Raw genomic sequence first — 18,162 nt, forward strand, 5'->3', positions numbered from 1 at the left:
CCCCCTCCCCCATAAGCCCGGCTCTGAGCTTGGGTCCGGGGAGGTCTCGCCTCCCAGAACTGTGAGGGTGAGGGCTTCTTTACTCGCTCTCGGATCTCCGCTGTAAAAACTGAGCGGCATGGCCCGGGCATGCGCAGCATCTTCGGGCGCATTGTGATGGGAACTGCTTCTCTGAGTCTCTACAAAGACTCCAGAGTAACCACTCACTGCCCACCCCCCGAGACCCTCCTTCTTTAAGCCAGACGCACAAACGCACAGACAATGCAGCTTTTCTTTCTTCTTCTCTTTAAAAAGCTGGCTGTAGCTTGAAAGGCTGGCCCACGTGAGGACTAGTGTATTTCTATCGATTCCATCTCCCGTGTTGACAAACGCCAGCGCTGAGGCTTTGCAGTCCGCGGCTGCAGTTTGCAGTGGAGCTAAGCGGTGTGCGGCTTTAATTCCACGTCAGATCAACTTTGATCAATATCCCCCTACCGGCCCAATTGGAAGAGCCCAATTCACCGCCGCTGAGCCTTTTCGCTCTTTCCTTCTTTTTTTCCCCTCTTTAGACCCACCATCTTCTGGGGGAGAAAAGTCTCGGATTTTCTTTTAATTCCTTTCTTTTTTTCTTTCTCTCTCTCTTTTGTTTCTTTGGGGAATTTGTTTGTTTTTCTGTGTTTTGTCTTTTTTTTGTTTTGGGTTTTGGGTTTTATTCTCTCTGTCTCTCTGTCTCTCTCTGTCTTAGAGATAGGGAGGGAGATCGCTTTGAAGAACCGAGCTTGCAGCCAATGAACCCGCCTTCCAGATTGGTGTGAAGACAGAAGTGAGGTGGGGGGCGGGGAGGGGGTGTGAGAGAGCCTGGAAGCGAGCGAGAGAGAGAGAGAGAGAGAGAGAGAGAGAGAAAGAGAGAGAGAGAGAAAGAGAGGAGGTGGTGGAGGAGGACTAGTGTGGGGTGGAAAGGAAGAGTGAGCGAGAGAGCAAGTTGAGGGGAGGGGGTGAAAGAGCCGGCGAATTCTTTTTCTTTTTCTATTATTATTTTGAAGACTCCCGAGTTGCGCCTATGCTCTTGTCAGCTTCGTTCTAGGCGTAGCACGGCCAGGCAGAAGAAAATGGGGCAAAGCGTGCTCCGGGCGGTCTTCTTTTTAGTCCTGGGGCTTTTGGGTCATTCTCACGGAGGATTCCCCAACACCATCAGCATAGGTAAGCGCGAGCCAGCCCGCCGGTCGGGCCGGGCTCTCTTGCACCCGAGACCACTGCCCTGGCGTGGCTACTGCGGCCGCGGGTCCCTGTCCTGCATGGCCTGGGAAGGGACGGGGGACGGGGATCGGGCAGGAATCTCAGGGATCTGAGCCTCAGAGAGCTGGCTGGTCTGGGGAGCATCGGGAACCAGAGAGGTGATCTCCTGGGGCTTGGCGGGGTGGGCTGCCGCGTTTTCCGAGCTGAGCGGAGCAGGGGAGGCATGCCAGAGGCTGCAGCCGGGCGAAGAGTCACGGCTTTTCGGCTCGCTGCTCTGGACTTTGCCATGGCGTGCGTGCCGCCGCTGGAAGTTGTCCCAGGGTGATGCCTCCTGTCTGGCTGCGCCAGGGCGCGTAACCCGGTCCGGGGCTCCCTGTCCCGCGTCTCCGGGTCCCGGGAGACCGGCTAGCGCTGGGGGAGGTGGAAGCCCACCCTGGATTCCCCCAGACCCGGGCAGCAACCGAAGTCGGTGGCGGATGGGGTAGGAGGCGGAGGTGAGACTAGAAGCCGAGCCAGCGAGCGGCGAAGTCACGCAGACCACGAATTCATGAATTGCCGCTGTGTCTGTCTGGAGCCCGGCTCCCGGGCGCTGGGAGGGAGTTCTCTCGGCTTCTCCCTGGATTTACTAGTCAAGAAGTTAGAATTATTGCCATTACAGAACAAAGCCCCTGTACTGTCATGGGGGAGCGGGGGCCTGTGGGGAACAGGATGGGGCAGCAGGGGGAATGAAATTGTTTTTCTTCCCAACCTTTCCCTTTGCTCCACGAAAAGATGAACCAGCTTGTGGAGATGGGAGGTAGCGGAGGAAGAGGGGAGAGGAAGCTACCGCCTGAGAAAGAACGAAGTCCCACTCTTGGTTCCATCGTCCTACCCCAAAGCAGCCTCCTTTTCCCTCTTTCCCCTTTCCCCCTTCTCTCCAGCCTCTCCTCCGACTCTTTAGAGGAAAACTAGGTTCCTCTTGGCCAAAATTTGAGTTCACAAGAGTCTTCAAAGACACACAGGTTGAAAATCAATCATGATCATGCCCCCAGGTACCACTGAGAGGTTATTGCCTATCTGTAGCTCCCCAATTTCTAACCACTCCTGGAGGGGGGACACAAGCCAAATCTTGGTTCCCTTTGCTTGTAGGTGGACTTTTCATGAGAAACACGGTGCAGGAGCACAGCGCTTTCCGCTTTGCTGTGCAGTTATACAACACCAACCAGAACACCACCGAGAAGCCCTTCCATTTGAATTACCACGTAGATCACTTGGATTCTTCCAATAGTTTTTCTGTGACTAATGCTTGTAAGTAGATCTGCTTTTCCTCCTTTTGGGACCTGGGAACCTCATTTGCATTTTGCTTGTGGGACTTGGGGTCTGCGTAAGTGCTGGGGTGGCGATTGCCTTAGTAGACATTTTAGGGGCTCTAGTCAATCCAGGTTTCATGTGACATAAATCAACTCCAGAGGATCCTGCTGAGGGAGGGACTTAAGGCAAGTACACAAAACTCTGTTGTGAATAATGTTTCATGCAAAAGTTTCATTTTCCTCCCTGCTAAACTGGCGCTCCCTCCCCCGCAACCCCCTCCCTTTTTTTTCCTTTGGCTGGAAAAAAAAAAGAGAAAAAATAGCATGGTTGTTCAGGGAAATTTCTTCAGATGAGATTAAAGAAAGAAGCCTCTTGATTGAGTCAATTCAGGATGTGCATTACTTGACTGTTAAAGCTAGCACCTGGCTGTAGGAATGAGCTGAATTTGACAATCGCTTAATATATAGGAGCCAAGTATGAGAAATTCTGCAAACAAGTGACCTTGAGGGACAGATCAGGCTCGGTTCCCTGGCCTCTTTCTGTCCTAGAATATCACCTTTCTTACCGAGAGAGCTCTGATAGGAACTGATAAGACTACAAACTGATTACAAGTGATGAACGCCTGGCAAACTGAGGGGAAGGGAGAAAGTGCTCAGTGACTCTTTGGAAAGCTACTTCTGTTCTGTCTCCCCTAGTGTTGTTCAACTCCCCCCCCCCCCACCGCCATTGTTAGGGACAACACAGTTCTTAACTTAGAGCAAAAGGTGGAAGGCGGAGGCTTGCAGCAGGAAAACCGAATGCCAAAAGGGAAGAATTTCATTAGCCCCCAAAGCAGTTTCTGAAACAGCTAGTTGTGCCCTGTGATTGTTCCTGTGGAAAGGGGACATTTCATTTTGAGAAGTAAAACCACGGGAACCTAGATGACTAATAGCCTGTTGGACACAGGTTTTTCTTGAATGTTTTATGAGAAAGACTGATAATTCTTCATCTGAGCTTATTTCATGACAAGTTTTCACAACAATGAGGGTGAGGATGGCATAAATATGTTTTGCTTTTATGGCTGGTGTAGTTGGGAATTTTTGATTTTTGATTTTCTTTCGGGGGAGGAATGATGTTTATATTTGGTTGGGTGAAACTCTGTATATGACTTTCTTCAAATTCTTCTGCCTCAAAGGATATGTGATTTCCAAAAACTGTTGAAAGGGTCTCCAAGGGCACAGCTTCCTTGGATTTGAAGACTTGGGTCAAGGGGATGGAGGTGAATTACTTTGCAAGAAATTGTGACAGTTATATCAGCTTTAAGAAAATTTTAGCTGAAGGTACAGATCCTTATATGAACATGTTCTGAGGTACTCTGTATTTGACATTCTTTGGCTTTCCGACATTGACAAAAATAGGAGCTTATTAACTCCAGCTAAGTGTGAAAGTTACAAAATGTCTGTCTATACTTTGCATCTGATTTTGGTAATCCCAGCCTGTCTCTTCAGCACACTTACAGCACACATCTGACTCTTAATTCTGCAGCCCTGAGATCCTGTCAAGAGGCCGAATTCCAAAGGCAGCTTCCTAAATATCAATTAGAACAGATTTAAAACCAAATACATGAAACTACCCAGATTTATTATTATTAACAATGAATAATGTTTATTTCAACTCACTTTAGTGTCTTTCCACTGATGTTGACTGAGATAAGAGTGCTAATTGACTTCTCAGGAATGATTAATTTCCAAGGTTTTTGGTCTTGCTGTTTATGGTCAAATCAGATTGACACTAGCCAGCCCAGGGCCATCAGAACGCTACTCAAGGAGCAATCAGGGAATGATCCTTGCCATGTGAAAAGCTCAGGTTTGAGAACAGGCACTAAGTCATCTGTATTGGTGTTGAGTTGCCTTAATGCCCTACCTCTCAGGGCAATAAAGGGACAACCGTGAAAGGAAAAGAAATTGATCAACGCCCCCGCCCGCCACCGCTGTAAGTCCACAACACTTCATCTTACAAGCTTATAAGGCTGGGTTATGGCTGGGGGCTTGAAAGTGTAGCATAAGGGGTGTGGCTTACTGGGCAACAGGAAAGACAAAAAAGGGGACCTTGCCCTTAGTTATGCCAAATACACACATATGCACACACTGACTCACACGGGAGAGATTTCCAGAAACCAGTGATGTGTACCCAGCTGCCTGTTGCACACTCAGACTTTACAGCTCAGAAGACAGAGGAGGAAAGCTGTCGTCTTCTCCAGTCCCCGAAACAGTCCTCTCTGAATGTCACAATCATTGAATGGGGGCCAGATCTCAAAGCTGTCTCCTGGCAGCTGCTGCCTACAATCTTAGTATGAGAAAGATGACTAGTCCAACCACCGTCTGATAGTCTCTGAATGCAGAAAACAATCATTTCACGGGGCCAGGGAAGCCCTGCAGGTGTATCTCATTTCTTTCCCTGCCCTTGAGAGTTCTTTTTCTCATGGAAGTGAAGATCACATATCACAGATGTCGGCACACAATACTAGTTCAGCGCTGGAGCCTGGCAGGTGACCCCTGGTTCCATTCTTACAATGGATTGCATTATTACACAGATAAAAAAAAAAAACACCCTGGATCCTCTGGCCTGCCCCTCCCTGGAGACCTAGGGAGAATTTGAGAAAACCCCAGGTGAGTCCAAACCTGCTTGCCCACCCCTCCTGTCTGCTTCAATATGGAATAGAACGGCAAAAATTAAAGAAACTTTCCCCTCTTCCCATTCAAAACTCCTAGTTTCAGCTTCCCCTAACACTAGAATTGATCTCTTTCCATGATCTTTCCTGCACCCTCAATCTTGCGGCAGGCACACACTTCTGAGGACACAGGTATGCAGGTAAACAAATATGCCAAAAATAAACAAACGGTAATGCCTTCTGTATGTGTCCCTGCTCTCTGCTCTCCCTCTGCATCCCCTCCCCCAATGTATTCAGAGAGTTTGCTTGCAATGAATCCCAGGCATCAGTCATTTAAAGACTCTTCTTCACCAGCAACCAATTCTTTTCTGCACAACCCCCAAGAGGTTTGCTTAAGACAGACTCCGCCTTCAATCTGCATCTTAAGAGGCCAATAAAAGCATCTCTGGCTTTGAAAGGTGGTTCATTTGGGATCTCAGCTCAGAGGTGAATTGAAGTTTATCGAAGAGACTCAGCTGATTTGGAGCACATGTTCTTATTTCGTAGTGATTAACTGAGTTTGCTGCTTTACTTTTCGGTTTGGCTAGGTAGCCCCAGAAAGAAGCATGGTGTGAATACTATGATTTCAGGATACATGTATTCATACACACACACACACACGCACGCACGCACGCACGCACGCACGCACCTATACACCCATAATCAGTACTTATGAAAAGAGGTGTTACACACGTTTTAAGTTGTATACACGTCTGTTCTTTAAAAACCAGATTTGATCATCGTAGGGCTTTGGGGAATGTGGCAACACCAAGGGACTGCTGAGTCCCATTGGTGTGGCTTTGCTCCCCTGGTTCCTCAGGAAATGCCTCCGGTTCCCTGAAGTCCCCTCCTGTGTCTTTCTGCTGTGCACTTGTAGTGCACTCCACACTACATCACCCCAGCCTCTGCAGTGTCAGCTCATTAGCACACAGATCTCATATTCCCTCTCTGCACTGTCATTGCAAAAATTGCTGTTGTACACCTTTACAGCCAACGAATGTGCTTGTGGATTACGCGCTGTTTGCAAGAAGCAAGGAAAAGGCAAATGTAACCTTAAAGGTTATTCACCGCTGAATTGTGCTCTTAACGCATTGGCTTAAGTAAAAATCTGTTGATGGAGGCGTAATAGTGATGGTGGGACTGAGAGTGGGACTTAGGAGTGCAGGCTCTAATGGAGCCCCAGGCAAAATCCCTTTTGCTGGCTAAATGTAACCCATCACCTGCAAATTTTTATTCCATTCATTTTTTTCAAGCTATTTGAAATATACCTGCTAACTGAGAGCACGCTCCTTTTATAACTGAGCGCATTTCGCTACCAAGTAAGTGTACTTAGCTGAGACAGGTTTCCCTCTCTTGCCCACAGAGTCACAATTTAAATTATCTAATTATTCTAACTGCCAGGATCCATTTAACTGTTTAAGTCCATTTGGGAAAGAAATGTCTCCCCTGATCCTATTCTCTGCTCTTTGGTGGGTTTTGTTTGTTCTTTTCATGTGATCTTTGGAAGCAGGGTGAGGACCCACAGTATCACGGCTCCTGCCTTCAAACAGATCTTCACACGCTAACCAATGTCAATAGCCCCAGCTCCCGCCGCCAGCTCCCCCATCTTTGTGGCTTTGCCGCTCTCCCTCTCTCCAGGCCAGTCTTCCATAAGCTCACTGGCTTAGCTCACTTCTCAGCCCCTCTGGCCAGCTGGCTTAGACTACTGAAGCACGAAGAGGTCGCCAGAGATTTAAGTCACCTTCTCACAAGGTTTATTATGGTTTTTTTTTTTTAATCTATTTTTTACGTGGCGAGGAGGGAGGAAGGTGATGCTGTTCATTCGGGCCATAAAAATAGATGGCAATCAGCAGGCTGTAAAGGTGAGCTTCCAGCAAAGTGTATAACCTCCCCTAGAAGGTGGCTTCCTGGTGATCTACTGAGGGGGGTGGGGGGTGGGGCGGCAGGAAGGGTCTGGGGGGAAGGAACAAAGAAAACTACTTGGTTCTCCATCTATGCCTACTGCAAAATAAGCCACGGTTTTTCTTCCTCTCAACAATTTTAACTTTTTTCCTTAAAATGTGACTAGTTTCTCACATCCCCCACTTCTGCCTCTATCCGAGGTTGTTTTCTTAATTCTGCATTTCCCTCCATACTTGCCAAGACTGAATGAGAATAGTGGGCGCTGGCTGAGGTTTCTATTATATGTTTTTGGCTCCTGGTATATTTTTAAATTTCATTATTATGGGTAGTCAGAGGTGATTGGCTGGTTTCATTTTAACAGATTGAAAAATAAACGAAGCTTCTGAGGCATCATTATTAGTCTTCCTTTGTGGCTGACAGATTTGTCATTTTTATACAACTGGCTAAAGGATGAAAAGACAGCATGGATTTTAAGAGAGGGCCAGAATTTTAGAAGGTAGAACTCATACCTTCGGGGGAGGAGGATAAACATGCTAATTCAGATGATTTAACTTTTAACTTCTTAGATTGAGACAGGAAATATCTTTGAAGGACCTTTCGGAAAACTCTTCATCTTCTCGAAGGTCAGGGAAATTATCTGCATACTTTACCTGGCCCATTAAAAAAAAAATCAGGTTTTGACTTTGTTCCTTTGGCTTTGATACTTTGGGTCTAATTAGATGACATGTCCACAGGAGGGTGCAATTCAAACCCCAGGTGGGGGGCTCCGGGCATTTTTCAGCAGGAGTGTGGGAGTTGTGCTGACACAGAACCAAGTCCCTCCCTGCTGGGGAAATGTCTGGGCTCCGGTCAGAGAGTGACGAATAGCCTCAGCCTGTGCGTGGGGTGAGCCTTGAGCCAGGGCAGCAGTCCCCGGAAGGGGTTGGTACTTGGCAAAAGGTTAACATGGACAGAATTAGTCCTCTTCTCACTTCTACCTCTTCTCTCACCATCATTTTCCCCTCCTGCTCTGCCTGCCCAGCCCAGGCCCTTTTGCTGGTGTCCAACTGGCCTGTGATTCTGGTATCCCACCCACAATAAACTGACCTAGGGACTGTTTCCTGCTCTGGACTTTTCCAGACCTAATGCTCCTTCCCCATCAGAATATCTCTGTCCTTCGTCCATCCTCCTCAGGGCCTTTACTCTCCTTTGAGGGTGATGGCTTTTTATCTAATATAAGAGTCTTGCTGAAAGTGGCTGATAAGGGGTTAATATACCTGACTGGGGGGGTGTTTGCTTTAAAACCAGGGACTCTGGGAACCATAATGCCTCAATTCCAAGGAAAGATACTCAGATGGGGGTGTTTCTGGACATGAGGTGCAGAGTAGCTGTTCACTCTACCCAAACCAGAGATCAGCTGCCCCTGGTCAGGGAACACCTCTATAGGTCAAAGTCAAAAGGTCCCTGCATGTGGTAGGTTTGGTGTAAGTACACCCAAGGCATAGGGGAGGTACAGCTTCACCATGTTGAACTTAAAAGTCTTTGTGGTAATTTGGGAAGCAACCAAAGGTCATAGGGATTCATTTTATTGAAGAAGTAAACACATATAGCTTTGTGTATGTTAATCATGCCTCAATAAAGTGGTTCTTTAAAAAGTGTAAACTTTTTGTATGTACTACCGAAAAACAAACCAAAAAAAGAGGCTGCTGTAGAGTCTGAAGGTGCCTGTGTGGGCATTGGCAGGGGATGCACTGGCATGGAAAGGAAGTCGTAAGAGGGGAGAAAGGTGGTGACGAACCTGGGCCTCAGACTGAAAGCTTTCTTTCCCTGGGATGGCACATAGAATGCAGTGATTATGAGGCAGTATCTACCTCTGGAGGGACTTGGAAGCCTAGCCGAGCAGTGTCTCCTCCCCACTCCCTCCATCCCTCCCTCTCCTTTTCTCAAGTGTACACTCTGGCTTCCCTCCCAGTGGAAAGAGGCAGAATACAGCTAAGTCCCCTACATACGAACCTTCAAAGATGCGAACGTATTCTAAACCTACTACAGTACAGTACCATATAGGCGATTATGTTAGTTGGGTACCTAGGCTAACTTTGTTGGACTTACAAACAAATTTGACTTATGAATGCGCTCTCGGAACGGAACTCGTTGGTATGTGGGGGACTTATTGTACTCTCTTCTGGATTTCTGTTTGAGCTTTGGTCAGAGAAGTAAGTGTTTACAGCCCTCTGTCTGGACTTCCCTTCTCCTCAGTCCCTAACTACCACTGGCTTCTTTAACACTTGTCCTCAACATGACCATCATTTGTCCTTATTTGGAAGGGGGCATGGGGTTAAGGATAAGGGTGAGGAAAGGAAGCAACAGCTGGTCATGACCCGTTAACTCTAGGGGCACAATTCAGCCTAGAACAGCACTTCTTTCATGTGCACACCAGTGGCCTGGGGATCTTGTTAAAATGAAGATTCTGATTCAATAGGACTTCAGCGTCCAAAAATTTGCATTTCTAGCAAGCTCCCAGGTGATGCCAATACCGCTGGTACTCAAACCACTCTTTGCAGGGAGACTGTGATTACCAAAGAAAAAGTCTCCCCCAGACAAGCTCTTACCCACATGCCTTTCAAAGAAAGCTCTATAAGAGACACATCTGGCTCATTCTGACTCAACGATGTCATATCATACATATCATACTCCTAACCACCCTGTGTTCGTTTCAGCCATGTCTGTAGGTGTCTGATGAGAGCATCTACTTAGAGCTGCTTTTCGTAGGGAATTGGAATGGAGACTGGAAGGCAGCCTGAGAGAGGAGGTAGCTCATGAGCCAGGCTGACAGTATCTTGGCTTCTTGCCACACCCCAAAGTGTCCCTTTTAGAAAAAACCTGCCCAAGGGAGCTACGGTTGGCATGCAGTTCCAACTGCCTTTCCACTTTGCTTCTCTAGGTCAAGGCATGCCAGAAGGGGGCATGTAGAATCCGCTCCTCAGCTGTCTGACTTCCCTTCAACAGGGTTAGAAACATGTACAACACAACCCAAATTCTGTCTGGTTCCCTAAGAACCTGAAAAATTGACTCCATTTTCCAGGCCAGTGCCAGACATTCATTGAGATCTAGAGGGAAGGGAGGGGAAGTGGTGTCACTTTCTAACATATTTGAGCTGAGGACTGCTCCAGGGTAGCCATTGAAAGCTTACCCAGTGTCATTTGAGGACTGCCAAATGGCACCCTATTACCCCAGATATTGCCCCCCAACAGCCTGCCATTAGTCTGAAATTCCACAAATTCATTTGTTGGTGTTACAGCACCGCAGACCTGTGCTAAAATGCAAGCATGCTATCTCTGGAAGGGGATGAGTTAAATCCTTATCAGCCATTACTATTCTGACCAGAATTCTTTGATGAGATTACCACCTGTTACCTTGCAGGATCCTCAGAGGAGGTTTTGCAAGACGGGTAAGTGACCCAGAACAAGGGACCAGCCCAAGAGAGTGGGGTGCCAGATGGATGGTGGGCATTCAGGGGGCAGTGGGAGACCCTTGAGGAAGAGTCCCTCAAACACACTTCACCTGGTTTGCAACATTTGATCTTCTCCATAGATAAAATCTGGTAGTTTATTCGCTAAGATTTTAGTTGCTTTTAACCCTCCAAGTCACAACTTTTCAACGGTAGTGGGCTTGCTGCCTCTTCCGTGCTGGTTCTTTGTTGCAACAGATGATCTCAGTCTCTGGATTCCCCATAATTACTGTGGGATATTTTCAGAAGTATAATCAGTTTGTGATGGGGGGGTTGGTGAGGATTCTTTTTAACCTTTTAAAAAATGTTGCCATCAAAAATAGTCCCCTTTCAGTTATCTGTGATTGACTGATCTACCTTGCCAGTTACTCATTGCAGTCAGGGCCCTCATCCTTGCTGCCACCCAGAAAGGGATCTGGGTACCAGTAATGGATGAGACAGGAAGAGATGCAGGACCCAGCCCACAGAGGAATCACTGCGTGGATGTGGGTATGGGTTTCTGTATGGATGAACACCTTTGTAAATTTAAGGTAGAAAGGCCACTAACATCCACATTCAGCCAGAACCTGTAATAGATTCTCCAATGTTCTTATACCTTATTGCTATTTCCAAGGCGATTTGGTTATTTTAAAACAGTTTTTCTTGAATTAGACCACTTGCAGCAGAATCACCAGAGATGCTTGTTAAACATCTGAATTCCTAGGTTACACTCCAGATACATTAAATCAGAAAATATAAGGATAGGCCTTTTTGACAAGCTCCGTGGGTGATTCTAATGCACACACAATTTGGGAATCACTAGTTTAATTAGCCCTGGTAGTGCAAACAGAGACATATGGATTCATACTGAGTATTTGCTGAGCACCCACTAAGCACCAGGCATTGTACCAGGCACTTTCACACACATTACTTCTGTAAGTAAGTGAGGTGCTATCAGCCCATGCAAGCATTAGTGAGTTTGGCTCTCAGATTGGAAATTCAAGACTTGAAAGAACTAAGAGATTAACCTCAAGTCACAGTCTCTGAGGTAAACAAAGCAAAAATGTCCTTTGAGATGGTAAATAGAGACAAGGAAATGATTTTCATTTTGACAATGCTTCTTCCCTTCTTTGCTTGTTAGCTAATGATTGGTCCTTCGCCATGCTACAAACTAGGTGTCCTGTCAAGTGCCAACCCATTTGTTAAAAATAGACGCACTGCAATCAGTTTATATAGCATTCATTGTGCCGTCCTTGCTATCAACAAATTTAACAGTGGGGCTGAAATAATAACTACCATTCACTGAACCTCTGCCGTGTGGAAGACACCGCACTAAGCATGGTACATGCCTTATCTCATGGAATAATCACAACATTGCTAGAAAGGAGCTACTCTCATCCCCATTGTATAAAAGAGGAATCAGAGTGGTTTCAAAATATATATAAGCAACTAGCTCAAGGTCACGCAGCTAGCTTAATTAGTGGCGTCAGGGTTCTACCTGAGATCTTCCTGTCTCTAGAGTCTGCACTCAATTTCAACTGGGGCTGAGATCACAGATAATGACAGAGGCCAGGTGGATCACATAAATGTGGAAACTGGGCAGGTATGGAGTGGTGGGGCCTGTGGCAATCTGGAGACTCTAGGTCGCTGCCTGAATACATCCAACAGCAATGCTGTAAACCACTGTGGGACAAACAAAACATCTGCAACAGGACTTGGGGTGGTAGGAGGTGGAAGGTGCAAGTTTCGGACCTCTTCACCACCCCGTCCACCTCCCTCTGGCAGCTAAGTTACTGGCTGAGGGAAGCTCTATTAACTGAAAAAAACAAAGAGAAAAATCTCTGCTTAGTAAAAATCCTATTTTGACTTTTTCTTCTTCGTGTTCCACCAAGGTACCTCAATATGGCAGAACTTTCCCTCCTTTGTCCTTTTGGCCTTACATGCATACACTGTATATCCGGTGGCCTTTCACGGTTGAGTGCCAGCTCAACTCTGATCTTCTCCCAGGCAATGCTGAGGCCTGCAGCAAGGTCAGGACGCTGGCACAGTCATTAGCAAGTGCTCGGCAGGCCAAAAGAGGTACTTCTGGATGGTGCTATGGGGGAAACGGCTTAGATTCTGGTACATGCGAATCCCAGGTCTACAACTGGGAGGCCGCTGGGTCAAGTAAGGCTCTGTCAGTATTCACCCAGGGTAGGAGCCCCCCCATACACCCCGGGACAGAGGCTCACCAACTTTAGACGGAGGTCCAAAATAGAGATGTATAGTTAGTTGCTTGCAGTTGTAAACTGACCTAAGCCAACTGGTCATTCACAATCATTAGGTATATTTCATTGGATACCAATAAGCAGTCATCGTTAGAGTGAGAGCTATAGGTCTTCTCCCCATAACCTCACTACCAGGTGTAAAAGTAAACCTCATACAAAATTCTTTTTTCTCATTAAAATAATGGCAAGCAGGCATAAAAATAATTGGAAAGCCTGTCCTGTAGGCTCAGTCAAGTCCAGCTCCCTTTCCTTTCAGGTGCGCCAACAACACCTTGCACGAAGGTTCACTTGAGGCAGACAAAACAATACCCTAGTAGCAGGATGCAGCTAATCAAGAATCCTCATTAGTGGCTGCCCAGAGGACTATTTACAAATTAAGCCTAGGGTACCATTCCAAGGGATAACACTATAGAGCTTGTTAGACCCTTATATCTTCTTTCTGCTAGTTTGGGAACACCTCTACCATACGTCTAGCCAACCCACATATGTTAAACACTACTGATTTCACCAATGAGAAATTTCATGTTAATTAACAAAGTCTCTGGTGTCCATTGAAGATAAAGATATGTGAAGTGCTTGCAGAACCACTTCTTGATTAGAATTATTAAATGCCAGATAACCACTCCTGCACTTTGTATTTCCCAATAAGGGTAACTGAGACCACCCCAAGGGTGTTGATTCAGACCAAACAACCCACATATATACCACACAAGTTATGTTGAAGTCTTGTAAAACCATTTACAGAGAATATAACATGTGAGATACCGTGTTTCTTACGGCCTTGGGAAGCAGTTAAAACTGCAGGGGGGTATGGGGTAGAGCGGAATGAGCAATGGAGCAAGAATTAGGAGATCTGGGTTCCAGTCTCAACTCTGCCACCCACTGCCTGGATGACCTTGGACAAGCCACTCCGTTCTCCGGTTCTAGTTTTTATCATTTCTAAAATGAGGAGATTCATCTGGGTGATCTCTGAGGAGGCTGCCACTTTTTACATCCCATCATTCACTCTTGTCCAAATCCTACCACCTCCGTGTCTAGTAACAGTCTCACTTCATTGCTTACTGAGGAAAGACCATCCAAAATGAAGCCCCTCAGATTCCTCTCCTACATCTAGAAACTTCTCATCATGTTCATCTATTCTCTGCCTTTATAAGACTGTGATGAAACTACTGAATCCTTGAAACCAATGGACAGTACCTGCAGCCAGTTGTGGCTTACTCTTGCTTGCATCGTAGCTCTTCCACTTACTAGATGTGGAACCTTGGGGCAAGTTACTTAACTTGATTGTGCCTGATTTCCCAATTATAAAGTGGGGATAATAATAATCCTCACCTCATAGGGTTATTGAGAGTTTTAAATGAGATAATTCACAAATCCACATAAAGTACTTAGAGTAATGCCTGGCGCATATTGGATATTATTATTATCAACATAATCATTAGTTTAAAATCCTTTGAGCTTTCTGTCCTAAAAACAGAAACGTAGTTTCATTTGAAAAGTAAAATCTCTTGTCACTCTACAGACCAGATTTCCTTCCTGAGTAGCTGCCCTCTGAGGTTTTTTTTACAGTTCTCAGCTCTGCCCCAAACCCAAGATTATTTTCTTCTGCCAAGAAAGGCATCATGGCACACCTTCAGATCAGCAGCCCACCACCGTGACCCCCTACACCTCTCACCCATGCATCCAAATTTGCCCACCCAGTTTGCCTCTTGTGAGCGACAGCTACTCAGATATTCTGTGATCAAAAACTCTGAGATGCATTTTTCTGCATAATTGAAGGACTTAGAGGGAAGTCCTTAGAGTCTTAGAGGAAGGGAAGTCTTAAGGGAAGTCTAAGTCTTAAGGGAAGACTTAGAGTCTTCTTTCCCAAATAAATTCTTCATCTCCAGTTCCATCTGCTGCCAGTCACACAATGAATCATCCTTTCTGTTCTTTTGTGACAATCCAGTATCCAAACAGTACACAAGTAGTCCCCCTGACTTCTGAAAGGCTCAGGAGGCATCCACATGTCCTCTGACAGTTGATTCAGGAGGAAACACTTGGGCCAAGCACCCAGTGGACTGGCTCTTCAGCAAGGCCCTGGAGCTTCTCTTAGAAATGGAGCTGCCCACGGAGGGACGCAAGGAAGAGCAGCAAGGAACTGCTCAGGGCCTCCCCAGAGGAAGCGCCTTCATTTCCTTGGGCATTAGTGAGATTTCTCCATGGGTCCTGGAGTCAAGAGCCCCCAGGGGGCTGAGGGTTGAGGCACTTCATACTGCCCATTCTCCTGTAGAGCGAGCACTGCCCTGGCACATACACATGGCATACATCTTCCCCTGGGCCTTCCCATTTCCTGGTGACACTTAGCATTTGACAATCACTTTAGTATCTTGCCATTCAGACGTTGACAACTCAATGGAAATCCACTTCTGGCACATCTCTGAGTCTAGTCCACCCTTTGACTAAATATCACAGCCTCTTACAAGAGTTCGATCCACTTTGTGCAAGAGTTACTAAGAGTGTCCTTTGATCTCCTGGTTTCTGCCAGTCCTAACTCTTACTGTCCCCAGTTCTTCCCTCTACTGCCTGTAGATCTGTAGAATATAAGGAGAAGTTGAGAACAATGAGGAAAGTTGAGCTCTCTCCTGGGTAAAGAGAACTGGAGCTGCCCAGCTCTTTATACACTCACTCCTGGCTCTTGGGTTTGGCACCTAATTCTCTGGAGCAAGGTGTTGCTGTTTGACCCTTGCCTAGTAGAAGGCTGTTTCTCCTACTTAGTTTGGGAGCAATCAGAGGGCAGGGAATGGCTCTAAACTGGACTGCCTGCATTTGAATCTTAGCTCTGTCGCTTACTAGCTATGTGACCTTGGGCAAATTACTTAACCTCTCTAAGCCTCCGTTTCCTCATTTGTGAAATGAAGGTGATTATAATAGTAACTACCTTATCAAGTTGTTGTGAAGATTAAATGAGATTATCCATGTAAAATATTTACCATGATGCCTGGCGTATAGTAAGTGTTCAATAAATGGTAGCTATGGGCTTCCCTGGTGGCGCAGTGGTTGAGAGTCTGCCTGCCGATGCAGGGGACACGGGTTCATGCCCCGGTCCGGGAAGATCCCACATGCCACGGAGCGGCTGGGCCCGTGAGCCATGGCCGCTGAGCCTGCGTGTCCGGAGCCTGTGCTCCGCAACGGGAGAGGCCACAGCAGTGAGAGGCCCGCGTACCGCAAAAAATAAATAAAATAAATAAAATAAAATAAAATAAATGGTAGCTATTATTAACACAGAGTACTGAGGTGGTTGGTAAGTGGAAGAAAGGAATAGAATTCATCAAAACCAAACTGAACAATAGATTCTTCCCATCTATGGCCATCCCTAAAGCCCTGCAAACTAATTTTTACCCTCTGAATCTGTAGCTGGAACCAGGCCAGATGGGGTTATCTTTGAGTACTCACAGTGCTGCCTCAGGCATAAAGGATTCGCTTTGGGGCAAAGTAAAGCAGAAAGAAACAATTGACTTGATGCCCAAAAAAGCCAGAGAATACACACCACTATGTTTAATCATGCCGTCATTGAGTGAAATTGTCTAGAGAGACATGATCTCTTCAATTTTTTTGTCTGAACAAGATATGCTTGGGATAAAGCAACATGGATATGATAACCTTGGCACTTGCTGGCTGGAAGGAAAGAACAACCTTTTTTCAAATGTAAAGTCTACAATGTGTTTGAAAGTGGGAGAGTGGAACGGTGGATCCTGGAATCTTCACTTAGACAAGGAAAAATGTGAGGCCAGTTGAGCTCTCCCAGCCATGATTTTTCTGAGTTCTTTTAATTAAGGATGATATACAGATGGTGGTTTAGAGCATATCAATTTGAGTGGATGGATTTTCTTCTTTTGATATTGCTTGCCTAAGTCAGACCAAAAATAGCATAGGAAGGAGACATGCAAAAGGTTAAAAGAGAAATTTTGCTAATGTGATTTTCCAGCATTTCAGTCTCTATTCTCTCCAGAGCAGAGGTTAAGTGCTCTGCTCCATAAGCACAGACTCACTAGTAAGGATCCTGCTGAGGACCACTAGGCAATGCAGTCTTTTTCTTGCCCTCTCCTCGGTATGCTGGCCTGATCTACCAGCATGCTGTCTCCAGCAGGCCCAGACCTGGGTGATGACCAAAAGCATTTTTTTCCCTTCATATCCCAGGGTGCCCTTGCTCCACCTGCATCACCTTCTCTTCTCATTTCCTATCTAAGCCCACTGCTAGGTTGCCTCATGGGATCACTGACTTTTTTTCTCTCAGGTGAGGAAACTTAGGAACAGAGAGGCTAAATGACTTGCCCAAGGTCACACAGCCAGTAAATGGCTGAGCTGAGATTATGATGCAGGCCATCTAACTCTTGGCACTTCTCTAAGATGTCTTCCCAACATAATCCTTCTTCTTTTAACGTTCACTGCTACATAATGATGTTATATATGCAAATAATGTCAGTCCTGTCTTTCTTAAATAGGTGGCAGAGAGGAAGAATAAATTCACAGCAAGTGAATTGGAAACGCAGTAAAGCATGAGTTTCAGGGACCACAGTTAATGGTATCTTCCATTTAGTGCCTCCAACGTTAACCTGTCATTTTCCCATCCTCTGATTTATAGTCAGGATGAGCAAAACAAACTCCTGAAATCCTGTTATAGATCACAGACTATTGGAGATAGATCAAGTAGCTCTAGTCCAACTACCTCATTTTGTGGATGAGGAAAGTGAGGCCAAGAAAGGAGAAGGGGTTTGCCAAAGGTGATGCATCTCCCTAGTGGTAGAAGCAAGATGAGAATCTAGACTGCCAGATTCCCAGAGCAGGGTCTTTGCCACCATATTTTGTAACAGCAGGTGTTGTACTAAAGCAACACTACAAATTTTATTATGTTACCATTTACTCATATCTTTTTCTTCTCTAATTGTTTCATGTATATAAGTCATAGTACCTCAACTAGATTTTTTAAATGTAGAACATTTTTCATGATTATAGAAGTTAAAATGTAAAATTAATTCATGCTCATTGTAAAAAAAAATTCAAAAAAATAAGAAAAATTGTCTAAGTGGAGTAAAAAAATCACCCAAATTGGGTTTTACCATATGTACAGATTTGTATCCTGCCTTCTTACTTTATAACAGGGAACATTTTTCTGGACCTCTTAAATGTTCTTTGAAAATTTGATTTTTTAAATGTCTATAAATTATTGTATCACAGTGTCATTTTGTTATATACATACATATATATATATATATATATATGCAATGATTTATATAACCATCACCCAATTTTGTGCATTTAGGTGGATTCCAGTTCACTGAGGTTTATAATTA

At 45.6% G+C, this 18,162-nt stretch overlaps 1 protein-coding gene across 1 annotated transcript in view; it reads left to right on the forward strand.

The window, feature by feature from the left end:
* The first annotated feature begins 445 nt into the window (after positions 1–445).
* The window catches only part of GRIA3 (glutamate ionotropic receptor AMPA type subunit 3), a 290,033-nt gene continuing 272,316 nt past the window's right edge, over positions 446–18,162 (forward strand). The window contains exons 1-3 of the mRNA XM_029240492.1: positions 446–788; positions 1,023–1,179; positions 2,344–2,502. Coding sequence (XP_029096325.1) covers positions 768–788; positions 1,023–1,179; positions 2,344–2,502 — 337 coding nt within the window. The 5' untranslated portion in view covers positions 446–767. The remainder of the gene's footprint in view (positions 789–1,022; positions 1,180–2,343; positions 2,503–18,162) is intronic.

This window comes from Monodon monoceros, unplaced genomic scaffold (assembly GCF_005190385.1).
Source record: "Monodon monoceros isolate NGI ecotype Baffin Bay Population unplaced genomic scaffold, NGI_Narwhal_1 Super_Scaffold_22, whole genome shotgun sequence".
Classification (NCBI taxonomy): Eukaryota; Metazoa; Chordata; class Mammalia; order Artiodactyla; family Monodontidae; genus Monodon; species Monodon monoceros.